Source organism: Polychytrium aggregatum, assembly GCF_025602895.1.
Source record: "Polychytrium aggregatum strain JEL109 chromosome Unknown BJ171scaffold_11, whole genome shotgun sequence".
Taxonomy (NCBI): domain Eukaryota; kingdom Fungi; phylum Chytridiomycota; class Chytridiomycetes; order Polychytriales; genus Polychytrium; species Polychytrium aggregatum.
The window spans coordinates 218,977-245,071 of NW_026516213.1; the positions used below are offsets into that span (position 1 = coordinate 218,977).

A 26,095-nucleotide genomic window follows, 5' to 3' on the forward strand; every position below is an offset into this window, starting at 1 on the left:
TATCCTGTCGACATCGCCAATGATTGTCCAGAGACTTGTGTCGGACGAGGCCAAGAAGTCCCTCGACAGCATCGTGGCCAAGATCAGTGGATATCCACTCGTCATCCAGACATTCATGACGTTCTACGAGAACAATGAGGTGCCGTTGTCCGAGATCGATCGGCTGTTCTCCAAGGTCCTCGAGGAGCAGGAGGGCGAGGACGACACGCGGTCATCACTCAAGGTCATTGTGGATCTGTCGCTGGACTCGCTGATGAAGCGAGGAGATGAGGGTATCGAGGCAGCCAGGCTGTTCGGTGCAGTCAGTCTGGTGGCGCCGACCAACATCCAGTTCGAGTTGATCAAGGAGATTGCACAGAAGATGGATCTCAAGACCGAAGGTGAGTTGAGTGGATCAAAGGGCAATCAATGGTGTCAGTACATGGAACTGACCAGTGGCTTGTCCACAGTGACGGCTCTGATCAAAATGGTGGTCCAGAGTGGTCTTCTCCGAAGTGGAAACGAGGGACGGTACTCGACGCACTTGCTCACTCAGCTTGTGGCTCGAGAGTATGTCCAGGCACACGATGAACTGAATGTCGAAGGAATCGAAGATGCTACCTGCAAGTCGCTAATCGAGTTAACCAAGTCAATTGATATCAAAGCACACGTATACTCTAAGCATGTCGACAAGTTCACTGATCATGTCTTTGCCGAAGGATACACCAAGCTCGAACATGTCAGACTCGCCACTCGACAGGGAGAGCTTGCCGAGGAGAGAGGCTGGTTTGGGGCTGCAAGTGATCGATTTGAGACCCATTTCAAGCGGGCTGTGCAGTACTTCGGCACCGAAGAACATATTGAAATCGTTGGGATCCTGAACCACCTCGGCGACAATCATCGCCGGCTGGGCCACTTGGATCCGGCCGAGGATTCACTTAATCGTGCCCTTCGAATTCTCACTTCGATTGAAGGACATACAAGCCATCCACAGGCTGCGCTCATTCTGCATCACATGGGTCTTGTGTCACGCGAACGAGGACGCTATGTTGCTGCCAAGGAATATTACGATCGAGCACTGAAGCAACAACTCGAGACCCATGGGACACGTATCCATCTCGATATTGCCGAGACTCTTGAAGATACAGGATACATCCTCTCGGCACAGGGAAAATACAAGGAGGCTGAGAGACTCTACCACGAGGTATTTAACATTCGTCTACAGATTCATGGAACGAGGGAACACAAAGACATTGCAGCGGTGCTTGGATGTCTTGGTGATGTCGCCTCCTCCTTGGGCAACTACGAGGTTGCCCTCAAGTACTACCAGGAGGCACTCGATATCAAAACCAAAGTCTCTGGCACACGAGAGCATCCCGATGTCGCCACTACGATCCACCAGATGGGTAATATCGCCGAGTCTCAAGGCAACTACGAGGCTGCCCTCAAATACTACCGAGATGCGTTAGAGATCGAAACCAAAATCTATGGCACACGAGAACACCCCGAAGTAGCCACTACGATAGAATGTCTGGGCAATATCGCTTCTTCTCAAGGAAACTACGAGGCCGCCCTCAAATACTACCAGGAAGCGTTAGAGATCGAAACCAAAGTCTTTGGCACACGGGAGCATCCTGAAGTTGCCACCACAATTCACAACATAGGGAGTATCGCCGAGTACCAAGGAAACTACCAGGCTGCCCTCAAGTACTATCAGGAAGCACTCGACATCTCCATCAAGATCTATGGCACACGAGAACACCCCTCGGTCGCCGCCACGATAGAATGTCTGGGCAATATCGCTTCTTCTCAAGGAAACTACGAGGCCGCCCTCAAATACTACCAGGAAGCGTTAGAGATCGAAACCAAAGTCTTTGGCACACGGGAGCATCCCGATGTCGCCACTACGATCCACCAGATGGGCAATATCGCCGATTCCCAAGGAAACTACCAGGCTGCCCTCAAATACTACCAGGAAGCGTTAGAGATCGAAACCAAAGTCTTTGGCACACGGGAGCATCCCGATGTCGCCACTACGATCCACCAGATGGGTAATATCGCCGAGTCTCAAGGCAACTACGAGGCTGCCCTCAAATACTACCGAGATGCGTTAGAGATCGAAATCAAAATCTATGGCACACGAGAACACCCCGAAGTAGCCACTACGATAGAATGTCTGGGCAATATCGCTTCTTCTCAAGGAAACTACGAGGCCGCCCTCAAATACTACCAGGAAGCGTTAGAGATCGAAACCAAAGTCTTTGGCACACGGGAGCATCCTGAAGTTGCCACCACAATTCACAACATAGGGAGTATCGCCGAGTACCAAGGAAACTACCAGGCTGCCCTCAAGTACTATCAGGAAGCACTCGACATCTCCATCAAGATCTATGGCACACGAGAACACCCCTCAGTTGCCTCCACGATTCATTGCCTCGGTTATATTTCCGATTCCCAAGGCAACTACGGCACCGCCCTCAAATACTACCAGGAGGCACTCAATATCAAGACCAAAGTCTATGGCACACGAGCACATCCCGAAGTCGCCTTAACGATCCTTCGTCTTGGTGGTGTCGCTCGATCTAGAAATAATTATGAACAAGCCGAAGTATGCTACCTTGAGGCACTAGACATTTATGTCAAGACATTCAATACTCGCCAGCATGAAAAGGTCGCCCGGACCTTGAACGAGTATGGCAAACTCAAGTATTTGCAAGGCCAGCTCTCCGAATCACAAAGCATGCTCAAGGAAGCCTTGAGTATCTCCATGCATATCTACAAAGTTCGGAAGCATCCCATGATTGCCACCACCCTCAAAAATCTGGGTGACGTGTCCAATGCTCAGGGTGAATACGCCGATGCACTCAACTTGTACCAGGAAGCTCTGGACATTTGGACAGCCACACTCAATAATCCAAAACACAAGGATATCAAAGAAGTGACAAAATGTATTGCCGATATTCGAGGCAGGAATCGTAAGCAATCCCGTCGGGTCGCACCGTTGGATGTCGAATTCTCACACAAGCCTCGGCTAGGGAACCAACGCAAGTGGTTTCGATGTTTCATCATTTGAACGAGCGCGTTCATTTCCGAACGCCTCAATGTCTCTTGTGGTGGCAAATGACACGACATATTGTTTGGAAGTCTCAAAAAATCACACGAGGCGCTTGTGCATCTATTTTGCTCGCTGTATTAATTCGGGGGTGTTCAACGGGCCATCGGTACCATGCGGCACCCTGCAGTGGGCGTACAAGCAAGCTCAGGCAGAACGTTTGTGTCCGGTGGAGCCGCTTCTGTTCGTTCGTTGGGATGGCGTCGAGGGCGGGCCGTATTCCATCATTGGCCGCAGGAATGTGCGGTATGCAATCGTCAGTGTCTTGGCTGTGAGGTTCCCAAGGGTCAGGCCCATCTTGGCCATGTTGGATGCTGCTTCTCTTGTCCTGTCCACCATTCGGTCCTGGCAGATCGTCGATGAAGGCGCTGAACATGAGTGGGCTCAGCACCGATCCCTGTATCAGTCCTTTCTGTAGCCCTATCTGGCTGGATGCCATCACAATGGCCATGTTGTCAATCAAGATCACACCAAGGCTGCTGAGCTGTACCGCAATCTTGCAGATCGTGGAATCCCTCAAGCTCACGTCGTTCTTGGTCGTCGCTATGAGGGCGGCGAAGGTGTCGATCGATCCTTTGCCTCGGCCATCGAGTGGTATGCCAAGGCCGCAGACCAAGGCAGTGAAGAAGGTCGACTCCATATTGTGTTCCTCCGTGGCTGGCTCTCGTTCATCGACCATGGTGTCGAACAGAACGATCAAGACGCCTTCAATCACTGGCAGGAAGCCAGCACCATGTCCACCAACACAATGCACAAACCCATCGCCACCCACATGGTTGGCTGGATGCACTACCTTGGCCGGGGCACCGTGCGTGACGTACAAAAGGGTATCAAGATCATCCGGGAGAACAGATCGGATGGGTTCAAGCTTGGAGATGCCGAATGTCTTGCATCCGAGTGGTATTATATCAACTCCGATTCCCCCCGCGATCTGCAATTTCTTCGAGCTGCGCCAGCTAGGATCGGATCGGGACTGGCTGTGCAGACATCTTATGGCTGTATGTGTGTTCCATGGATTCGGAGCTGCGATCAACCGGACCAAGGCAGCCGGCATCTTTGAGCAGCTCGCCAACGAAGGACGCAGCGACAGTCAGAACTGGATCGGAGAGTGCTACTACTATGGTAATGGAGTATTTAGGAACTACACCAAGGCATTCGAGTGGCTCCGCAAGTCGGCCGAGGAGGGCAATCGATACGGCCAGCGCAATCTCGGCAACTGCTACCGATTAGGAGTTGGTGTCTCCCAGAACATCGACACTGCCGTCTTTTGGTACCGCAAGTCCACCGACCAGGGTCTCGATGGTGCCATCAACCACCTCAGGAATCTTGGCGAGTGGCCCTGACCCTGATTTTCGTTTCCAGCAACCACATCATCACTGAACATGGAAGCAGCCAAGCAACCATGAAGGTGGCATTCTCGCATCTCAAAATGAGGGCATTCTTGATTTCATCGGAGACAATAGAGCCGCATGTATGTGTTTGTGGCTCGAAAGTCAAGGAATGCAGTATCTCCATCTTGCATATATTCAATCTACGAGTGAGGTGCGGGGTTGGGAAAGCCCCAGCTGGCCGATCTGCGATACCACATGGCGGCAACCTCAAAGTCACCATCGACTCCCCAGCCAGACTGATAGCAAACACCCAAATGCCAGGCTCCCCAGGCGTTGCCTTGCTCAGCAGCCTTTCTGAACCAAGCAACGGCGGTATGGACGTTTAGACCACCTTGGAACTGGTAGCGCTCTCCAAGAAGGACTTGAGCCACAGAGTGGCCTTGGTTGGCCAGTTCCTCGATCAGCGACATCGCACGTCGATAATTTGCCTTGGTGCCGATGGCGTGCAGGTGACAGAGCGCCAAAACCAACTTGCAAAACCAGTCGCTCTCGGCTCCTTTCTCGCTCCAGTTGTAGAACCTGATCTGGAGGGGCGAGTTGCCGGACACTTCGATGGCAACTCATTCCACATCTTCCAGCTTTGTCGTGTTCCTCGCCCGGTGGCCCAGCACCACTTCAGGAGTATCCCGGCAAGAGACTTGAGGATCGAATGGTGGTCGTAGATCTGAACAAACACTTGCTGCCAATGGAGAAAGGCAGACACGTCGTCCTGCTGGTCGCCAAGACCGAGGAAGTAGATCCAGCCTCGGTCAAAGTATGCAACCAGATCGGATGTGCTTGTCAACATTCTGTGGAGGTCGACCGCCTTCTTCCACTCCGAATCAGGCTTGCTGGAGCTTTGACTGAGGGTGTCGATGGAGTCCTGCAGCGCTTTGGGATCGTGCTCCTTCAGCAGCGCGATGAAGAACCCAGACACAGATCCGCTGTGGATGAACTCCTCCAAAGGGACATTGCTGCGTCCATCCGCCAACGTTCTGTCGGCTGAGGGTCCGCTGGATGCCGAAGCACTCTGCAGTGCCGGTGAGATATCGGCAGGGACTTCTGGTAGATCGAGTGACTCGAGTCTATCCAAAATGCCGTCAAACTTGGGTCTCTGGCTGGGTGCCTGATGCCAGCACTCTTTGATCAGCTCCCAGAGCTCGCCCGGGATGTTGCACAGATTCCTGGGTCTCCGGCCGTTTTGAATGTGGAGTCGAACGATTTCATCACGCATGCGCTGTTTTCCATCGCCGGTCATCCATAGGCGTCCGTTGTTGAACACCTCGCAGAGCAGCAGACCAAAGGCATAGACGTCGGTTTCCTTGGAGGACCCATGGGGATCATTTTCGTCAATCATCTCGGGGGCCATGTAGTGGAGTGTACCTCCTGCGTTCTTGGCGTCGCCAATTCTTTTGCTCGAGCTTGATGCGTGCTTGACATAGGACATACCAAAGTCCGAGATCACCGCGCGATAGTCCGAGTCCAGCAGGACGTTGGCTGGCTTGAGGTCGCCGTGGACAATGTTCTTGCCATGGAGATAGCTCATGCCAGAGGCAACTTGTCGCACGATCCTGAGCTTTTCTTTGAGCGGAACAGGGCTGTCCACTCTGGCCACAAAGCGACGCAAGGTGCCGTTCTTCATGAATGGCGAGACCATGAAAGGCTTGGTGACGGTGTCGCAGGCGCCGAGGAGCGGCAGGATGTTGTCGTGCTTGAGACTGTGCCAGACCTCGATCTCCTGGTGCAGATTCCGGCGCTCCATCGCACTTGCATCGCACAGCAGCTGCTTGACAGCTACCTCGCGCCCATAGTACGATGCCGAATACACTTTTCCAAAGCCACCCTCGGCGATGGGCTCGCGGGACCAGTTGGTGACGGCGTTCGCAGGAATGCGCCATATCTGTCGCTTGTCAGAGTCGTGGTCCCCTCCTTCCAAGGCGTCCGAGTCGGGGATGGGTCCTGGCGCTTCGGGAAGACTGGAGAATATGTCGTTCACGATGTATCCGTCGCTGTTGAGCTGCTCGTAAATGCCGGCCATGACACGCTCGTTCGTCTGAGTGCCGGTGCCCCAGCGACAGCACTCGGCAAGGAGGATTCGGCAGAGCCAATCTCGTTCGGCACCGAGGACACACCAACGGTAAAACTTGTGGTGGAGTGGCGAGTCTCCTGGGCCACTCCATGGAAGCTGGTTCCAGTTTTCAGCCGGCTCGGTAGCTCCGCGGCGCAGGCCAACGCACCACTTGAGCAGCGCACCCGAGAGCCTTCTGAGAACGGAGTGATCGTCCTTGATCGCACTGTTAACAAACTGCCAATACCGGACGGCATCGACATCACTCTTGGGGACACCGAGGCCAAGGAAGCTGATCCAGCCCAAGTGAAAGTGTGCCTCAACGTTGGAGGCTTCGGCGAGAGTGAGATACAGCTGGATGGCGACTCGCCACTCGAGATGTGTGTCGGGGATATCCTTGTCGGTGATGATGTTGGCTACCGCAAGAGTGGCCACAGCATCCCCTTGCTTGGCTCTGTTGAGAGTGTGCTTGGGGACACCCTTGATGGCAGCGATGGCAAAGAGGGGCGATTCGTCGTTTGGAGGATCGTCTTGGTCCGAGTCTGTCTTCAACGACGCTTGGTCATTCTCGGAAGATAGTATTGGCATGGGGGTTGGAACCCTGGTGTTGGCGAGGCCTTTGTAAGGCGCCAGGAACTGGACGATCTCATCGAATGTTGGTCGCTGTGCTGGATCTTGGTGCCAGCAGCGCTCGATCAGAGACCAAATGTCGTCAGGAATGCCATCAAACCGCTCAGGTCTTCTGCCCCTCATTATGCAGGACTCGATTGCTCGCGTTCTCATGGGTTGGCCGTCTTTGGTTGTCCACACTGGCTTGCAATCGCCGAGCACTTCGTAGAACATGACGCCAAAGGCGTAGGCGTCGGTCTTTTTGGAGGCACCACTAGGATCATCATCGTCGAGCATCTCTGGGGCAATGTAGTGAATCGTCGAGCTGAAGGTTTCAGCTTGGACGCGAATCACGGATGCCGATGTGTGCCTGTTAGAATGAGGAGTTCCAAATCCGAAAACTACAGCCTCGAATTGGTCATTGATCAGAACGTTACGGGGCCCCATATTTCCGTGTATGATATTGCCGTTGTGGAGGTAGTCGATACCACTGGCCACTTGGTACATGTGCTTGAGCTTCTCGTCCAAAAGCCGTGGTTCATCCGCATTCACAATGTAGTCATACAGCGAACCATTCTCCATAAACGGGGTTACGGTGAAGGGTTTCTCGGCGAAGTCGCAGGCCCCCGTTAGGGGGAGGACGTGGGGGTGTCTCAGCCGATACATGATGTTGACCTCATTCCGAAAGGACTCGATCTCTCGACGATCGTGGTGTGCAAAAAGCTGTTTAACAGCAACGCTGAGACCGCAGTACGTGGCCCTGTAGATCTCTCCGAAGCCTCCGCGAAATAGAGGAGCGTGCGAGTAGTCACTAATGTCGCTCGACAATATGCGCCAAGGCTCCGATTTGAGGGACCGGGCGGTGCTTGAATGGTTCCGCAGCATTTCGAGCAGTGGAGTGGCAACTTTGTCGGCCCGCGTCTTTGATACGTTGCGGTTCCTGGGTACTGCGAGGAGAAATGCGGTGACGTGGTAGATCTCCGTCTCTGGCAGATTCTGAGTGATGCCCAAGTGATCAAAGACATGGGTATCATCGGCTTGAAGCAGATTTGATACCATGGCAAGCTTGGCATTTTCTTCGGCGTCGTCGCTGACGATAGCCTGTCGAATGGCCAGAGTATCAAACTCCACAAATTCATCGGCAGAGAGCAAGCGAACCGCACCCTTGAAATGGTTGCCAAGCTGCTGGCAGAGATCCTGGATGTTCTGGCGGGCGGCCGGGCCTTCGAGAAGCCGCTGCACCTTGTGGTGGCGCTGGAGGTCGGAAACTTGCCGGCGGGCTTGTCCATAAACTTGCCGGAGATCCGCTAGTTGACTTGCAAGGTCTTGGGTGCTCTTCAGCAATCCAGCGAGCGTCCGGAGGGAGTTGTAGGAGGAGATGGCGAGACATTTCCATGCACTTGTGTTGTCCTCGAGGCCGTCGATTGTTCGAAGCAGGGCATGGACCTCTTGGAGAAGTTCGTTCAAAGCTCCGTCGGGATACTGGCGGATGAGGCCAGCCAGTCCAACGACGACGTCCATGTCGGACATGGTGGCGACCTGGACCGATGGACCAATAAACCGATGGACGATGGACCGATGAACGATCGCAGGGAATCCAAGCCGAAGCCGAAACTGCACCCAAGCACCAAATATGGACAGCCGCCAGACACGTGGTGACTACAGCGCCACGCCGGTTCGAGTGCGGTTCTTCTGGCGGGCAAACTGACGGAAATTCTCTGATTCTCCGCCCTGCGTCGTTTCCCCCGCAGCGAATCCCGATATCTTGGCTTCTGCTTGCCCATCACCGCGCTGCAAATTGCATCTGCCCCGTCTCTGCAAACCATGTCGCTGCTGCTGAGAAGCTCGATGTTCACCCTTTGGGGCTACCAGGCCTTCACCAAGGCCGGCTTTCTCCGCGCGAGCAAGTCCTTCGATCCCAACGATCTCAATGGTGCCTGTCCGATGCGCTGGGGAGGATTACCAGTGCCAGCCGCCGAGCCACGGCATCCAGGAGGCCCTCTGCTGCGATGCCGCAGCCTCATTCGGAACTAACTCGCAGTCGCTTTCGTGGCCAATGCCGCCGAAATCCAGTCGATTTGTCGGGCAAAGTCATGATTGTCACAGGAGCCAACTCGGGCCTCGGCAAGGTCACTGCTCTGGAGCTCGCCAAGCGCGGTATGCTAGATCTTGGGAAAGCGCGATGCACAATCTGCTGCCGCCTGCATCTGTACTCGTTGCTTATTCGAACCATCGGAATCCAGGCGCCGAGTTGCATATCCTCTGTCGAAGCCCGAACCTTGGAGCCTCCGCCCGGACCGAGCTCATAGAGCAGTCCAAGAACCAGAACATCCACCTTCACGTCGTCGACATCAGCCGCCCGGCCATGATCAAGGAGTTTGTTTCCACCTTTCTGAGATCCAAGGGCGATGGTGCCCAGCTGCATGTGCTGGTAAGCAGGGGCCGTGGTTGCGGCTGGCGGCTGGATGGATGGCCTGAGCGTTGGCCGTGAGCCCAACATGACACGCCGTCTGGAGTGGCATCGGTTCTCATCGTCTTCCCGCTGCCGCCGGTTGCTCCAGGTCAACAACGCCGGAGCCCTGTTTACCGAAAAGACCGTCACTCCCGATAAGCTCGATGGAAGCTTCGCCACCAATACTTTGGGGACATACTACCTGACCCAGCTCCTGATTCCCACCCTCGAGAAGACCCCAGGCTCGCGCGTGGTATGCACCATGTTCGACCGAGATGCAGCTCGGGCGCTGGTGATCCTGGCACATGCAGAGTCTAACAGCCCTTGTCGCTGTCGGTTGCGTTGGGTGCGGTCAGGTTACTGTTTCCTCCGGTGGCATGTACAATGCCCGGCTCGACATCACGGATCTGCAATTCGAGCGCATGGCCGAAAAGTGGAACGGCGTACTTGCCTATGCGTACGATAAGGTTCGTTGCTGATCTTGCGAGAGCGTACTCCGAGCCGGTGTGATGCAGCTGGCCAGCCGTGTCTCGATCGCACCCGCCCGTTGACTGGACTTGACATGATCCCTTACGACTCCCATATTTTCCGGTCTCTGTGATGGCTGCAGCGTGCGCAAGTCGAGCTGACCGAGCTCTGGGCCGAGCGCCATCCCAAGATCCACTTCTTTTCGATGCATCCTGGTAGGCTTGCGGCTTTGTGCCCTTGGTGCTGCGTTTGGCGCTGCATTCGGGGCGGTCCAGAGAAACTAACCTGCTCCCGCTCTTTGATCGACAGGATGGGTAGGCCACACCAGCCCTGGTTGAGCGGGCTCGGATGAGGGGCGAGTGGCATTCGCGGTGTCCGAGCATGTCTGCGACGGGGCTAACGAAAATGACGATATGCACTGCTCCGATAGTCATCTACTCCAGGCGTAGACAAGTCTCTCCCCAGCCTCAACAAGTACGTGGGCGACAACCTGAGGACGCCGGAACAGGGCGCCGACTCGATCGTCTGGGCAGCGTGTGCAAAGAGCGCCCTATCCATCCGCAGCGGAGCATTCATCTTTGGTATGTGTTGCGGGCTGCGGGGCGAGCGGACAATGGCTCCACGGGCGGTCCGGGCTTGCGGCGGCTCTCGATCCGAATGGCATGGCATTCGACCACGGCGTTTGGCCACGGCGTTTGGCCACGACGTTTGGCCGTGGTGGGCGATGCTGGTGATGCTGACGGTGCTGACGGTGCTGACGATGCGATCTGCACTTTTCTCTGGCTGGGCTGACCCGGAAACAGACCGCCAGGAAGCTGTCCAGCATCTGACTCTGGCAGGCACACAGTGCCCCAAGGACGATGTTGTCAAGCTGGCCGCCAAGCTCGACGAGATTGCTGCGTCGTTGGTGTGATCGATGTGCCTTGGCGGGGCTGTGTGCCTTTCTCGTTTGCAGGGCAACCCACGCGGCGTGGCCGGGGGGGGGGCTGGGAACATGGCGTGGTGGTGCAAGTGCTGCTGCGAATGGGGTGATCGGACGGCTCGCTTCCCACAGCAGCCAGAAGGCCTGTCATATACTTGCGATATAAACTCGTGGCCATGGAGCATGAGCGGGTGACCCTGAGGCGGGGCTGACAAATGGGCGACGACGCGCGGGTTGGCTGGGAGGACCGGGTGGACTGCATCGAACGGCGACAGCTTGGATCGACCTCGCCGACGAGCACTCACAGCTTCAGCAAGCAACAGCCAGTAACAACTCGTAACAACCCGCAACAACTCGTAACAACCAGCAACAACCAGTAACAACCAGTAACAACCAGTAACAACCAGTAACAACCAGTAACAACCAACAGCAACTGCGTCGACCGGCCACGGCACTGCCCTGCAAACTCCCCACTGCCAACAAACAACCCACAAGGCGGTCTCCTCCCACGAGCCCCGCTCGCACAACCCCCTCGCCGCCATTTGCAGTGTCGTCCAGCCCGCTTCCTTCTGCCCCCGTCCTGTCTTCGTCTCCGTCTCCAACTCGCCGAATAAATAATCCCTGCTGTCCCCGTCGTCGTCGGCCTGTGCTCTCGATCCCGCACCCTTATCATGTCGACTGAATCGTCGCCGCTGCTGTTCTCGGCCGGCGCTGCCGACGCCGTCGCTCCAAAGCCGCTTCCGTGGTGGAGGCGGCCGAGAATGAAGACCCTGGTGCCGCCTCTGTTCCTGCACATCCTCTCGGTGACCATGGCGATCGTACCGCTGCAGTTCTTCATCATCCTCATCGTCTGCCAAGACACCGGCATTAGCGCCTTCTTCGCCGACGGCAACTCGGCTGCTCTGCCCGACCTCAACAAATGCAAAACTCCAGAGGTCCAGGTACGCCAGCGACCACAGCCACCGCTGTTGTTGTTATTGTTGTTGTTGCCATTCCCATCGCCATCGCCGCTGCACCAGGAGCAGACCCCCGGCAACAGTGCCAACAGTGGCAGCCCATCTGGCCGTGTCTCTGTCGCTCGCCCCCGCCCTTCGGCAACGCTGTCGCGACCATTCCGTATTCGTTCCCGGCACAGCCATGGCCCGATTGACACCCTGAGTTCATTGGTGTTGACGATCCTGTGCTCCCTTCCGCGACATGCTTCATCCTTCAGGCCATCGTGGCTCGCTGGACCACCCTCCTCCAGATCGCCCTGGCCATTCCTGCGTTCTTCTCCGTGCCGGCCCTGGGTGCCTTCTCAGACCTCTTTGGACGCAAGTACGTCATGGCCGTTCCGCTTGTGGGCGTAAGTATCGTCCGGCAGTTGATCAGCGACCGCATGTCTTTGCAATCCGACGCCGGACGCTGATCTTGCTGCATGAGTCGATTTCTCTGTATCCGCCAAACTTGCTGCCATAGCTGCGTAGCTCACCTCGCACTGCGATCGCAATCACGACTTCAGGCCCTCGTCGGCACCTCCACCCTGATCTTCATTGCCCTGACCAACGCAAGTCTGTGGCTGCTTGTCGTTGCCCGCATCTTCACGGGTCTCTGTGGCTCGTGGTCGGTCCTGGTCATGATCTCGCACGCGTACATTGCCGACATTGCCCCGGAGGAGAAGCGAACCACAAAGTTCACCCTGATGGAGGCCATTATCTTCTTTGGCTTCATGATTGGTCCCCTGCTCGGCGGTGCCATTGCCAAGGTATGGACTCGACTCGGCCGTCGGTGTTTCCTGTGCTGTATCACCGGCACCGCTGTGGCATTTCTCCCATCTCTGGTGGCAGCAGCCCTGTTATCTCTGCGGCCAGCTCGGCCTTGGTGGTGACCGAGCCGCCGCCATTCGCCTTTCTTCAGCCATGGCGATCGCCGTGCCAGACGGAAGCACTCACACAGGACTCCCTCGCTCCTGTTCCGTTGCTGATTGGCAGATCGAAGTGGTCTATGTCTTCTATACGATGTTGGTGCTCGACAGCATCGTGCTGTTGTACATCTTGCTGTTTCTGCCCGAGTCGCTCAAGAAGACATCCAGGCTGGAGCCAGTCGAGTCGGCGGACTCCGAGTCCCTGCTTAACCAGGTCGAGCCTTCCGCATCGTCCTCCTCTGCGCCGCGTGGCTCGACCGCCGACTCGTTCCGGTCGACTTCGGCCCGCCTCAAGAAGCCAACGCTGTCCTCCTTTGCCGACTACCGCGAAGCCTTCTACCAGACGGTGCTCATCTTTGCCGGCGAGGGCAGTAACCGCTCTCGCACCCTGGTCGCGCTCATGTACTTTTGCATGGCCATGGCCACGGGCGGATCCTCCTTCGGATTGGTTCTCTACACCAACCTGCGCTTTGGCTGGGACTCTCTGCAAGTCGGCACCTTCCTCTTTGTGGCATCCTTCGCCCGCATTTTCTACATGTCGCTGGTGCTTCCCGTCGTGATGAAGAAGTTTGCGACGGGCAAAACGCTGCTGACTCGCATCCGCGTCGAGATCACAATCATCCAGATCGCCTTGCTGTTGCTCGCTGTGGGCTACACCCTGATTGGTCTTGCAACCGAGAGCTGGATGCTCTATGCCGGTGAGTGCCTGAACAAGCGTAGTTCTTCCAGGTTGCAATTCCATCAGCCAGTCGGCGCCTCGATGTTTGTTCAGCTGCTGCCTGTAGCCTCCAGCTGTGAGCCTCTCCCCCCCCCTTCCCGTTGACCTGAGCAGCGTACTGATTCGCCAACTCCGTCTTGATCTGCCGTGCTGGGCGCACCGTGATCCAGTCGCCATGTTTGATGCTTTTGGCATCGTCGCGGGTCCGACTGCTCGCAGCCTGCTTTCGAGATCAACTTCGTCCGACAACCAAGCCCGCCTCTTCTCTGCCCTCGAGCTGATTGACCAGCTTGCCAAGATCATCTCGCCCATCTTTTACGGCTACGTCTACTCGACCAGCGTCAGGACCATGCCCAACCTCATCTTCTTTATCATTGGCGGCTTCTTTACTCTTGGCATGGTGTCGTTGCTGCTGTGTCGAACGCGCCATTTTGCTCCTGTTGTCGACCTATCTCGCCCTGCGGACGAAGTCGGCCAAGCCGCCGGCGAGTCTGTGCTCCCCGTGGCCAGCGATTCGGCTGCCTGGGCCTACGACACTGACCGCGAAAGTATTCTGAGCGAAGTCGAGGAGAACATTGTCGACTCGCTGGTTGAAGAGGCCTTCCAGAGCAATGTGAGCCTGGCCTGAAAGAATCCTAGCTCCTTCAGCTGTCGATGGTGCTGTCGCTGTCGTTTCTGCCGCCGTTGCCATGGCTGCAACTCAAAGCCTCGCAGCCGCACAGCAACAGCACCGACCCTTGCTCGAGATGGGATGTCTTGTGCTGCGCCCCACGCAGGGCCACAGCGACTGCCGCTGTTGTTCATGTTGCCCTGCCGCTGCTGTCCTCGAGAAGCGTATCATGGAGCCACTGTTTTTGTCGTTGTTTCAGTCTCCGGATAGGTGCTATTGTGTCAATGTATTGCCGTAATGATAGCAGGAGCTGCGATCCATTCACATCGAGACGGGAATGCCGCGACAATAACTTGATGCCACTTGATCCTGTGCCTTGATCCAGCCGGCCCGGTTGTTGCACCGCAGCCTTGGCATCGCTTTACTTGCTGGCAAAATCGGCCGTAGCCTCTGCCAGGAGCTGGGCGTCCGTCGCACATTCGAGCCCGACAAGCGACAGGGCCGCAGCGCACCGCAGGGTGCGCTCGTGGGCAAGCTGGCTCTTGGCTGCTTCGCGAAAGTCTTCGGTGTGGATGTCCGAATTGCAGCCAATGTCAAAGATTGGATGGATGCCTGGAATGGGATCGAGGTCCAGAGGCCGTGTGAGAGAGACTGAGGAGATAGCAAATCGCAGCACACCGAGTCGCAGTCGTATGACAGGCTACTCCAGACCCGGATCGGCATCGTAGCCTCTACGTCGATCGTAATCCGACTTTATCTGCGTACCAGGCACCACATGGGTCACATTGCCCATGTCGGTCGAGCCCTTGGGCATTTCTTCTTGCTTGTTGCGGTCCATGGCGATCGTGGCCCCAAGGGAGCGAATGTGTCGGTCGTAGAGCCGCGCCAGCACTTCGTTTTGTCGGACGTCGGCAAATGCCGCTTCCTCTTCGAGCGAAAGCCTGGCTCCGGTTGCAGCTGCGGCTCCCTCGAGACAGCCCAAGATCTTGGCCTTGAGCTCGTTCAGCTGCGCGAGTCGCTGAGACCGGATGTAGTAGATCGACGAGGCAAAGTCGGGGATGGCTGGGATGGCAGCAACGAGGTAAGGGCGCTGATACCGTCTTGCACGACATGGTGCATCGGCCAGGACATACGCCTGCAGCTCTGTCATCGACTTGCCGCCGCTGACACTCCCACTGCGCCAGCTTACTGTTTGGAGCAGCTCCGCCGTTGGTGATGATGCCATGGACTCGGTTGGTGGGCAGGCTCTGTTGTCTTTGGGATACGCAGATGACGGAGCGATGAGCAACCACGGGCCGCCTCGACGGTAGTGCCCCACCAAGTTGCAGACATTGACCGCTGTGCGGCTTACCTCAGCATCGAGATCGAGTTGTAGGCCATCACTACGGCATCCAGGGCGTTGACGCCGTCCCAGGGAGCGGCCGCGGCGTGGGAAGACTTGCCGTGGTAGCTGACATGCAGGCCCTGCAAGGCCAAGTACTGAGCATAGACAAAGTCGCTGCATCGACATGTCGTCGCGACTGCCGTTAGCAAAAGCCCGAATGGATGCCCGAGCGTGCACTCCTCCCCCCAACGAGACCAGGATCGGGGGAGGGTTCCCAGCGCCAAAGCCAAACCAGCGATTTGTCCCATCGTCCGTGCCAGTCACATACGCGTTGCCGGGATGAGCCATGAGGGCCAGGTCGACATTCTCAAAGGCGCCGGCCTTGATCATATGGATCTTTCCACCAGTGGTTTCCTCAGCCGGCGACCCAAACACCTTCAGGTGGGCTGCAATTCCAAACTTGTCGACGGCCGCCTTGAATCCAAGGGCCGCTGCGACTCCGCAGATAGCAATCCTGGCGAGCGAGTGTTGTCGGAGTGAGGGGTCATCAGCGCACACCCCGGCGAGACCATGGCCCTGGGCCGTGGGGAGCACTTGCTTCCCAATGTCTCGATCGTGGGAGCAGCCCATCCTCCACGCAGGCCGAGGTCCGCCAAAGCGTCGCCCGCTCGGACAAGCCAGGAGCAGAGCACCCAAGAGTACCACGACCGAGACAGCAGTGTCGTCGAGCATGAGGACCCATGCGTCAAGCAAGAACTGAGTCGAGAACAAGATGATAGCGATTGACACCTACAGATTGTGGCCGCATGCATGTCTTGGTGTCCGATTTCGACAGATTGCCACCAGGCCGAGAGTTGGTTCGGTTGCAGTGTTAGTCGATGACGAACGCACTGCTTGCCAGTCTGCGCGCCGTTGCTTGCCAGCCTATGCATCATCGATGCGCATGTCTCGACATACCCGATCTTGGGCAGAGCATCGAATCTGGAAGGGGCAGTGCGGGGGTGGGTGTTTTGGTCAGTGATTATCGCAGAGGCGAGGAAAGCTCGTTCGATAGGGCATCGGCTCAGCGATAGGTATTGTCTGTCATAGGACGGCTGCTGATCAGCGCAGTTGGCAACTTGGACATACTCGGAGAGAAAGCCGACAGTAGCGACCTTGCTTGACGCTGGGGCATTCTGGGCGGCTGCAGAGGTGTACTCGGCGACGAAAGCGGTCTTGAGTCCGCACGCCTGTCGGACGACCCGAAAGCCCTTTCGCTCGAGATAGTCCGTCAGCAGCTCGTGAGCAAAGACCTCCTCATAGGCAAGTTCGGGACGGGCATGGATCTGCGCGGGACGGCCAGACGGGCCAGGCCAGTGGCATGTATTAGCTGTGGGCGACATGCATCTGGGGCGAGATGTGTGTCTGGGGGTAGTATTGGATGCTGGCAGAAACCCCCAAAGGCAGCCTTGACTCGGCGGGGACGCTGAAAGGCCGGCTCACCTGCAGACTGATCTCCCGCAGCTCGTCCGAGACAGAGTCGAGCTGATGCTTGACGACGGAGCCGAGGGCTTCGATGGATACGGAGCTCATCGTGATGCAGGGGCGAGATGGGCGGGTGCGATCCAGGCAGGGCCCATTTCGTTGGCGCCCGGCTCCTGGTGCAGGCAACGCCGCCAGCACCGACCCAGCATCCTCTCGCTCGATCGCAAACCCAAGCTGCTGCCCAGCCCACCACCACCCCGGCTCCCATCCGACTGGCGACGCCGCCGAGCCCGTATCGTCTCCGTTTATGCGTTCGATGCTTGGTCAGGATCAGCCGCAGTCCCGTCTGGCCTCGCCTGCGTCGGTGCTGCCGCCGTCGATGCTCTCGTCGTCGTCCTCGGCCGTGGCTGCAAATGTCAGATCGCTCGTTCAGCACACGGCTGATCCAGGTACGCAGCGCTTGCCAAATGCACTTGCTGCCCACATCGCCGCCCTCTGGCGCCGCCGTGCTCGCTAATCCGTCTTTCCTGCCGCCGTACTCTCTGGCATGCAGCTGGGATCAAGACCGAAGGCGAGATCCAGGAGCTCTGTGGATCCGCCCTCCAGATCCTCTCCAGGTAGACTCGATCCGCCAGCTCGCGATCGTCGTGTGGAGGGGGACTCGGGTGCTGCTCCAGCTCTTGGATGTTTCTTGTTTTCTGCCCTCTTACTCTCTGCTTTTCTGAATGGTGTCTGAAGCCGCATGAGCACCATGGCCCGCGATGAACACCACGTCGTCTCGATGATCAAGAAGAAGCGTATGTCTTTCGATTCCCTTGACTCTCGCCTCCGCGATCGATCGTTGTCTGTTCAGGGCATACAGCCTTGTTGGATCGACGGGAGTATAATAGACACCGTATGGACGGCCCAGGGACGTGGCAGTTCCGACGGCATGGGCAAATGCAGCAGCGCTCCAACCAACTCACCATGATTCTTCGCACTGGGCGGATCCATGCCACCGGACTCGACGATCTGCACTGTCGCTGTCGGCAATGCGATATTTGGGCTTGCTCCAGTCCTCCGCAAGGCCGGCAACTCAGACTCGGCTCTGCAGTTTTCTCGGCTCCATGCGAGCCTCTGCACCAAGGTATTGTCGCTGCCGCCTTACCGAGCTCGGATCGCCGTCGTCGGATCGCTCTTGGGGCTGTTCTCTGACCATTCTGGTCTGCCTGCCTCAACCTACAGCATGCCCTCAAGCGGCGCTTCGAGATCCTGTACTTTCTCATGGCCGTCGGAGACCAGAGTGAGGCTAGTCTGGCATCGCCCGGACTTTCGCAGGTATGTGGGCAACCAATGACGGATACATCAGTGTCATTGTCCGGCTGTTTGTAGTCTTCGATGCATCTCCTCACAACGTACCTGCTGCTTCGCCATTCTACTGGGTAGATTTTGTCCTCCAGTATCCGCCAGCACCGAGACTTGGTCGAGGAGAAGGTTGCTGAAAGCTTGTCGAGTTTCGAGCCCGTTCCAAGTGTCGAGCACACCTCGGCGTCCGACCGGATGCTGTCCAAGATGCAACTCCTCAACAGCTACTACGCTGACGACGACACTCCCGTACCCGAGGCTCATCTGCTGCGAGACATTGTCTTTGTATTCCAGGGCATCGACGGCCGATACATCCACTACCGGGCTGAACACGACGCCTATGTGGTTGATCCCTCCGCCAACATTTCCAACCCCGTCCGTGGCCTTCTCGCCAAGCTCAGCGAGATGGGACTGCTCTACCGCAAGATCGGCCTGTTTGTCCAAGAGTCCCAGCGCGACCCCTCGCAAGGTCTGATCTGCCAGGTGCGAATCTCGGCCTCAGTCGACCATGGCTTGGATTGCTGCCGCTTCTACTTGCTCCTTCTGTGATCTCGATCGCATGCGAGGTCGTGCTTGTCGACGTTTCCTCTGCGTTTTCTATGGCCATGGGCGATTGCCTATTCCTTAAACGGCGCAGTTTTGCTGCTGGCTTACGCCTGCACGGTTCCCTGTGAATACCCTTATCTCGCGACTCCCTGGATACGGGCTGCTTCGGCTGATCGCCGATGCTTTATCGACTCACACGGCTTTGACCCACACTCCTTGCATTGCAGAGCTTTGCATCGGCCCTGCAAAGCGAGATCACCGATTACTATCGATTTGTGGCTGTCATCGAGGCTCAGCTTCAGGAACCAGGCGACCCGGCCAGATTCCTGGGCAAGGGGCTGACTCTCAAGCGCCTTTGTGTCTGGACGCACGACCCTCTGCAGCGCCTCAGAGTACTGAATGTCCTGATCGATGCCGTTCGAGGTCTGCATCACGCCCTTGGTCGAGTGCTGCACTGGATCTCGTTTGGGCAACCGAGATTCTGAATGAGGTTTCATCGGCTTCAGGACACCGCGGCGGTGCTCTGATATCACAGATCCACAACTACAACAACCATGGCGACCCACTCGTCAAATCGTTTATCCAGTCGTTGTTGGTGAAGGTAGGTATGCTCCTTGACTGCAACTATGCTCCTCTGGTAATGGCGACATCACAGCGCTCACCACGGCCTTGCCTTTGCATGCTCTGGCACTCACTCAACAGGTGACCAAGCCCTTCTATGACATGCTGAAGCGCTGGATCTATGAGGGCGAGCTCGAGGATCCGTACGAAGAGTTCTTCATTGCGTTTTCGTCACCGGACCTGGTGGACCACGAGAACCACTGGCGCACAAAGTACAGCATTCGTCTGGAGATGGTGCCGGCATTCATCAACTCGGCTGTGGCAAAGAAGGTAATTCGTCCGAGCTCTCCGTGGATGCAACTTGGAGCTGTATCGCTTCGAAACCTCAGCTGGCGGTCGTTAACGGCCATGGCATTCGTCCGTGCAGATACTGCTCATTGGAAAGTCCATCAACTTTATCCGGTTTGACTGCGGCGACGAGTCGTTTGTGGTTCGGCGGAGCAAAGAATCATCGAACCAAAAGGGTAGGCTGCCGGCGCTGATTGCCGACTCCGTGAGTGGGTGAAATGGACGCTGTGGTCTCGGCTTTTGCTGCTCTCTGACATGCCGTTGCGGGTGCTGCAGGACTCAGTTTCGACGACTACAGCTCGCTGGAGGCCACCATCGACACGGGATACACCCTGACCAGCCAGTACCTACTCGACTCTCTGTTTGGAAAGTTCAAGCTGATTGAGCACCTGATGGCGCTCAAGCGATACCTGCTCCTTGGCCAAGGCGATTTTGTGCAGTACCTCATGGATACGCTTGGGTACGTTGGGCCGTGTGTGCATGCGGTGTGCGGGTCTCGCGGCGTTCTGCAGCTTTGCAGCAACCCTCTGTCTGACCAGGGTTGGGTTTCTTGACGGTCGGCAGGCCAAGCCTCTCGAAATCGGCCGCGCTCACATTCAAACACAACATCACGGCGACCCTGGAGGCCGCCATTCGAGCATCAAATGCACAGTACGACCACCCGGATATCGTTCGGCGTCTGGATGTTCGCTTGCTCGAGGTATGCACCGAAATGCCTCTGTGAATGTAGCAGTCGCTGTGCGAAGCTCGTCCGCCCGGCCGCTTGGCCTTGCACTGACTCTCCCTCGCCTCAATCCCGCAGATGTCTGAGGGCGACACCGGATGGGATGTCTTCACGTTGGACTACTATGTCGATCCGCCGCTCAACACCATCCTGAACCCGGACGCCATGATGACCTATCTCAAGCTGTTTTCGTTCCTCTGGCGGCTCAAGCGCATTGAGCATGTGCTTTCGACAACATGGACCCGGCACATGCAGACGGCGAATAGCTTCCGGCGGCTGGAAGGTAGCTGTCCCAGTCTTGGAGCGATCCTTTCCTTGGTCTACTGCCGCGTGCATGAGATATCCGAATCCCTCCAGACGCTCGTACTTACCCGCCCCACTTCTCTCCATGGCAGATGTACGAAAGGACGTGCACACGTGTCACGTTGTCTGGGGCGAAATGATCCATTTCATTCAGCAGTTGCAGTACTACATGCAGTTTGAGGTGAGTACAGATCCAGCGGCAGCGCTGCGTCGTGTGGCAAGCCACTCATGTGTCTGCCGATGTTGTGCCTCACGGGTCCGTGACCACCGCGATCAGGTTCTCGAGTGCTCCTGGGACGAGCTCTATGGGTTCATCAAGTCCAAGCCTGGCGACCTGGACCAACTCATCACGGCACACATACGGTATCTAAACAACATCTTGACCAAGTCTTTCTTGGCCACGATGGTGAGTTTGCGCTGAGAATCAGGATCGATTGTTTGGCTTGACAGCGGACAAAGTCTCTCGCCCGGACCCTCGCTCTCCTCCGGTTGGCTTCGTTTCGATGCTGGTATATTATGTCTGGGTCCTAACCGAATGCTGTGACTTGATTTGGATGCTCAGCCGGGCCCGTCGCAAGTGTCGATCTCAAGTCGGTTCCTGAAGCTGTTTGAAATCATTCTCAAGTTCAAGCAAGTGCAGGTGGGCCTGCTGGTGCTGGTGCTGGTGCTGGTGCTGGTGCTGGTGCTGGTGCTGGTGCTGGTGCTGACCTCCGCGGTCAACTTTCCCTGCCCAACATCCACTTTCGCACAGGATGCACTGCATGACTACTGCATGATCGCTCTGCGGCTGAGGAGTGACAACGAAAAGACAAAGTACAGGCAAAGACTCGAGGTGGGTGCAGCGATCCCAATGCGCGGATGGTTGCTGTATCTCTCCATCCGTATAGGCGTGCGCATCCGTCTTGAGCCACGCAACTGCGTCCCTCCCTGCTCACTCTGAGGGAATATCTGTATGCACCCTTTCTCGTGCCCAACATAGAAGTCGATTGGCCTTGCCTCGGGCGATCACACCAGCGATGTCGCTGTTCTGGACCCTGAAAAGCTCGAGAAGATACGGTCGATGATCAGCGGCGTATCCAAAGCCTTCAGGGTATGTGTGGCGCCCAGTCCCGCAGAAACGAGATCCCGCAGAGCTGCCCCAGTAGGTCGATTGGCCCAGTTTATTGATCGGCAACGCACTTTTGCTGTGTTGTATCCAGGACGAGCTCAAAGACCTGCTCGCCTCGCTCTCGGCCTATCCGGATTCGAACCTCAAGTTCCTGAACTTCAGAGTGAATTTCAACGAGGCAAGTAGCCCTGCGAGGGTGTCCGGCACACGCAGTCTGGATACGATTACTCACTATCTCGCTCGCTTCCTTTTGCAACATGCCTCTGCTGTCCTTCCCTTGCGACACGCCGTCTTTCGTGGCCATCCCTGCACCGCTCTTCTGCGTATCGCAGTTCTATTGAGGAATGCAACAATAAAAGAGAGATCCCGGCTTGCCCCCAACGCACCGCGCGCTGGTCAGGACTCATCGCTGCTCGATCGCTGGATCTGTGCTTCTCCGTCCCGAGTCACCCCCAACATCCAGCGTGAGCATCGTGAGCATTCGTGTGGTTGTGCTTGTGTGGGTTGGGGACGACTGCGCTGCTCCAACCGCGCCAAACATGGTCCTTTCGAGCATTTGCTCTTGGCCGCCTCTGCTTCCGATCGCCCTCGCCCGCCATGTCGTTTCGCTCTGCCCTGCAGAGCCTGCACCTAGCCCACGTCGACGAGGTCAACCGAGGTCAGCTGCCATCATGCAGGCTGCCCAGTGGCTCCCTTGGCCAGCATCCTTGTCTTTGCATCCCGATCCCCGGCCTGGACAGAGCTCCCAGCGTTTCCGTCGTGCCCATTCATCGGCTCTAAACCTCCCGCCTCTGAAATGCATCTATGCACGCCCAATACCACGCCCAATACCACACTCAATACCACGTTCGGCCCGTCGCCGCAGCCGTGCGAGAGGCAGTAGAGCGACATGCCGCACACATCATCGAAGAGCGCGATTCGTTGCAGGAGGAGCTGTTGACCTTGCGTCGATCGTAAGTGGCCTCTGCCCGAGCCGTGCCGGTTCTTCAGTTGCTCGTTCTTCAGTTGCAGGTCTCGGGGCCTCGGCCGTAGTTGCATGCAGGACGCTGAGCAATCCATTTGGCAGCATGGTGCTTCGTTGGCTTTCAGGGAGCCATTAACCCCTTTGGCGACCTCTCCCGCAGCTACCAGACGGCGCTCGTGCGCATCTCCCAGCTTGAGGGCAAATACATGACCATCCACTCGCAAGCCGAGGCCTTCGATGACGTGGCCGACGATGATGCACCTAGACAGCGCCGCGGCTATCAGTGTCGCCAATGCCATGGTCAGCAAACCCCACAGATCAGCCCTGACGAAACCCGCACAACCAACGACAGCGGCAGCGACGACAAACCTCGCGGTGCCGAGTCGGCGAACGAACCCAGCAACGATGAACCCTTGGCCGGGAGGTGGAATCCGCTGCTTAGATCGCTTGCCAAGGCCTGGAAAGATACGCCGTGGATTACCCTCGACGCTGTGCTGTCGTCCCACTCCGGGCTGCTCCAAGGTCTCGACAGCGCTCTGGCTGACACAGATGCCGATGGACTGCAGCAAGCGCCCAGGGCCCGGTCGCCCGCAGGAGTGAGTGTCTGTCGAGCCTCTGCTCTGTTGCTCGTATCGTCTACTCCATCGCTGTAGCACTTGATTGGCGACCATGGTCTAATCTTGTTCATGTTGGCCTCTCCCGTACCCACCAGACAAGCCGATCTGCCATCCCAACCCCGAATACACGCCAACGGTAATATCGCGGACGGACATCCGGCCCGCGGTTTGTGCAGAATGGCATCCTGTATGAAGGCTATCGCTCATGTCGTCTGACGCTCTTTCTCCACAGTCTGTCCAGCCCGATTCCGCCGCGGCCGCTGGCAGCATCCACACCAACCTCGCCCGAACTCTCGTCCATGCCAACGCCGCGCAGAATGCCGCCGACACCATCGGAGCGGCGGCAGTCCGTCATCGTCATTGATACAGACAAGGAAGACAGCGATGCTGGCGACAGGGAAGCCAATGACACAGACGACAGCCATCGTCGCGGCGAGCATGGGCATGATCCAAACGGTGGCGGCCATGGCGATCGCCGTGGTAGTCAGGACGACATGGCTTTGTTCTTTCAACCAGAAGCTGGTGGTCGAAGCAAGAGTCGCATCTTATCGCCACAACATCGTGCACCCCGTAGCCGTGATCCGTCAAGTTCGCCGGAGCTCGAAGGTACGCCAGCCTCCCAGAGCTCGCGAGCGATTCGTAGCTCGATGCTGGACTACATCGAGGATCTGTTCCCTTTCCCGATTAAGCCAAGGCAAATCGTCGCGGACAAGAGCCGGAGCGAGGATGTGCCCGCCCAAGTGGAATTGGATGAGAGCATCTCAGATGATCAAGACGAGAGCAGCAACGCGCACCAAGGAGAGAGCAAAGTCAAAAGCGCTCTGAACGACCAAGGCAAAGACGCAGATATTCACTGCAACGATGACGGGGACGACGAGGAACTGAATGACGACGTTGTTCTGGCGTTTGAGACACCAGCGCGGCCGAAACGGCCACAGCGACTGCAGCAGCCGGCCCAGGAATCTGCAATGCTCGAAACGCCGATATCCAACGTCCGTCCGCCGCGGATCCTCGTCAAGGAGACCCCACTCGCCAGAGGACGGGCGGGTCCCGGTCTCGGCAAGTCTAAATTGCCGTTAGTTGAAAGCACGGTATCTGTCGATCTCACGCGCAGACCGATATCGATGCTCAAGAAGCATCATGACCACCAGACGACCAAGGGCGCACTGAAGCGTCCCAACTCTCGCTTGGAGGAATATTCTGTGATGGAAGAACAAGGCGCGGAGAATATGACGTCGGCGGCCGCACAAACCCGCTCGCCCGAGTGGCTGGGAGACGACATGGAGCCTCTTCCGTCGCCCAGCCTATCCACACGCAAAATGCTGAAGCGGGCGAAATCCGACTCAATCCTGGAAGCCAAGGCGCCGGAGAGTGGCCCAAGGCCAAACCCAAACCATGTCCTCTTAACAAACGACGAGAACGGCCGCCGAGAGCCCAGCGTTCGAAAGACGGAAAGTGGCGCCAGGAACGACGCTGGTTCCAAGGATGGAGGCGGTAGTAAAGATGGGCAGGCAAGCAGCACCACCGGTCGGATCAAGAGCGATAAACCAGCATCTGCTGCCGCCGTTACGTCTGCCAAGGAAGACGAGCGAGTGGAGGGCTGGCGACGGCCGGATGTGGCTTACAAGTACAAGCAAGTGTTTCGAAAGAAGGAGGACCGGAGCTGTCTGCATGGCACGGACTGCCACAACTGCCATCTGGTATGAACAGCGTCTGCACTCGATGTCCGCTGGATGCCCGCTGGATGCTCGCTGGATGACCCAGACGACCTCATACTGTATTTGATGATGTTATAGTACTTTAAGGAGGTTGGTCACGACAAACAACAGTTGAACAAGGTGTCTCGGCACAAATACCTGTATCAGCCTCCGCCGACATCTCCCCCGGGGTGAGTGAATTCCACCCACTGTCGATGGCGCCCTCACTTTGTGATCCACCATCGAAGCATCGGCAACCAGAGTTCGATTTCATGCGACTTCCTCCTCTCAACATCTCGATTCTGATGGCTTGCACCCCTCCCTGCTCTGGTGGAATTGAAGATTCTGGGACGTGGGCTTCCCAACAACCCAGCAGCTGAACGAGCACAACCGCATCATCCGAGAAGAGCGATAGCTGGCAGATGAGATTATAATGTGCTGCCAACAGTACATCGCTGGTACCTGTACAAGTCCTGCAAGAAGTGACGGGGCACCTCTCCGCGCTGAGGCCGACGTCGATATTACAGTGCATCGAAGCGGAATACTCTGTTTATGGGCTTGGTGTGCCGTCATGGTCTGGATCCTGAATACACCCATCCATCGCCAGAGATGCTCCAAGGCCAAGAACACACGCCGAGCGACTCGTTCGATCTATGCCACAAGAGTTCGACCAGATGTATTCAAGACTATGTCTCCCCCCCCCTCAAACAGACAACCAGCAGTTGATGTAAAGGATGCTTGGAGACGCCACTGTCCCGCTTCGCTCTCAACAAACTGTAATAGCGGATCTCGAAGACATACGTGTCTATTAAATATGCACAAGAACGCTGCCTTCATCAGAATCCTCGGCGCTACACTCAATACACAGCCTGCGCGTGGTAACC

At 56.9% G+C, this 26,095-nt stretch overlaps 8 protein-coding genes across 8 annotated transcripts; 6 read left to right on the forward strand and 2 right to left on the reverse strand.

Annotated features, from left to right (window-relative positions):
- Nucleotides 1–466: 466 nt before the first annotated feature.
- On the forward strand, nt 467–3,155 carry BJ171DRAFT_457346 (uncharacterized protein; the record flags this gene model as incomplete). The annotated part of the gene is made up of 1 exon (XM_053108346.1): nt 467–3,155. The coding sequence occupies one exon, from the start codon at nt 467–469 to the stop codon at nt 3,050–3,052; it is 2,586 nt and encodes an 861-aa protein (XP_052968400.1). The 3' UTR covers nt 3,053–3,155.
- A 360-nt stretch (nt 3,156–3,515) lies between these two features.
- BJ171DRAFT_421936 (uncharacterized protein) lies at nt 3,516–4,434 on the forward strand (the record flags this gene model as incomplete). Its single annotated transcript, XM_053107516.1, has 2 exons — nt 3,516–3,734; nt 4,186–4,434. Coding segments are annotated over 2 exons (468 nt in total), but the record flags the coding sequence as incomplete, so codon positions are not given.
- A 188-nt stretch (nt 4,435–4,622) lies between these two features.
- On the reverse strand, nt 4,623–8,668 carry BJ171DRAFT_566676 (uncharacterized protein; the record flags this gene model as incomplete). Its single annotated transcript, XM_053113425.1, has 3 exons — nt 4,623–5,001; nt 5,031–7,071; nt 8,302–8,668. The coding sequence occupies 3 exons, from the start codon at nt 8,666–8,668 to the stop codon at nt 4,623–4,625; spliced, it is 2,787 nt and encodes a 928-aa protein (XP_052968402.1).
- Nucleotides 8,669–8,882: 214 nt separating this feature from the next.
- Nucleotides 8,883–11,162, forward strand: BJ171DRAFT_497257 (uncharacterized protein). Its single transcript, XM_053110275.1, has 8 exons — nt 8,883–9,071; nt 9,212–9,295; nt 9,382–9,569; nt 9,700–9,843; nt 9,947–10,057; nt 10,201–10,273; nt 10,502–10,639; nt 10,862–11,162. Exons 1-8 carry the CDS (start codon nt 8,963–8,965, stop codon nt 10,969–10,971), a joined length of 957 nt encoding a protein of 318 aa, XP_052968403.1. The 5' UTR covers nt 8,883–8,962; the 3' UTR covers nt 10,972–11,162.
- Nucleotides 11,163–11,505: 343 nt separating this feature from the next.
- On the forward strand, nt 11,506–14,478 carry BJ171DRAFT_497264 (major facilitator superfamily domain-containing protein). Its single transcript, XM_053110276.1, has 5 exons — nt 11,506–11,921; nt 12,194–12,325; nt 12,482–12,724; nt 12,951–13,581; nt 13,772–14,478. The coding sequence occupies exons 1-5, from the start codon at nt 11,652–11,654 to the stop codon at nt 14,227–14,229; spliced, it is 1,734 nt and encodes a 577-aa protein (XP_052968404.1). The 5' UTR covers nt 11,506–11,651; the 3' UTR covers nt 14,230–14,478.
- On the reverse strand, nt 14,479–17,224 carry BJ171DRAFT_497265 (uncharacterized protein). Its single transcript, XM_053110277.1, has 9 exons — nt 17,018–17,224; nt 16,664–16,860; nt 16,493–16,516; nt 16,329–16,349; nt 15,864–16,049; nt 15,563–15,709; nt 15,401–15,465; nt 14,977–15,273; nt 14,479–14,823 (listed from the first exon to the last, which is right to left on the reverse strand). The coding sequence occupies exons 1-9, from the start codon at nt 17,105–17,107 to the stop codon at nt 14,633–14,635; spliced, it is 1,218 nt and encodes a 405-aa protein (XP_052968405.1). The 5' UTR covers nt 17,108–17,224; the 3' UTR covers nt 14,479–14,632.
- On the forward strand, nt 17,225–22,476 carry BJ171DRAFT_440406 (Spc98 family-domain-containing protein). Its single transcript, XM_053108054.1, has 20 exons — nt 17,225–17,448; nt 17,553–17,616; nt 17,738–17,796; nt 18,055–18,125; nt 18,224–18,316; nt 18,425–18,826; nt 19,117–19,312; nt 19,396–19,490; nt 19,592–19,780; nt 19,878–19,974; nt 20,075–20,258; nt 20,363–20,498; nt 20,601–20,805; nt 20,918–21,006; nt 21,103–21,231; nt 21,388–21,465; nt 21,577–21,657; nt 21,805–21,915; nt 22,025–22,111; nt 22,266–22,476. The coding sequence occupies exons 1-20, from the start codon at nt 17,307–17,309 to the stop codon at nt 22,272–22,274; spliced, it is 2,517 nt and encodes an 838-aa protein (XP_052968406.1). The 5' UTR covers nt 17,225–17,306; the 3' UTR covers nt 22,275–22,476.
- BJ171DRAFT_28351 (uncharacterized protein) lies at nt 22,434–25,525 on the forward strand. Its single transcript, XM_053106928.1, has 5 exons — nt 22,434–22,886; nt 23,058–23,493; nt 23,610–23,650; nt 23,747–25,214; nt 25,311–25,525. Exons 1-5 carry the CDS (start codon nt 22,738–22,740, stop codon nt 25,404–25,406), a joined length of 2,190 nt encoding a protein of 729 aa, XP_052968407.1. The 5' UTR covers nt 22,434–22,737; the 3' UTR covers nt 25,407–25,525.
- The last annotated feature ends 570 nt before the right edge of the window (nt 25,526–26,095 follow it).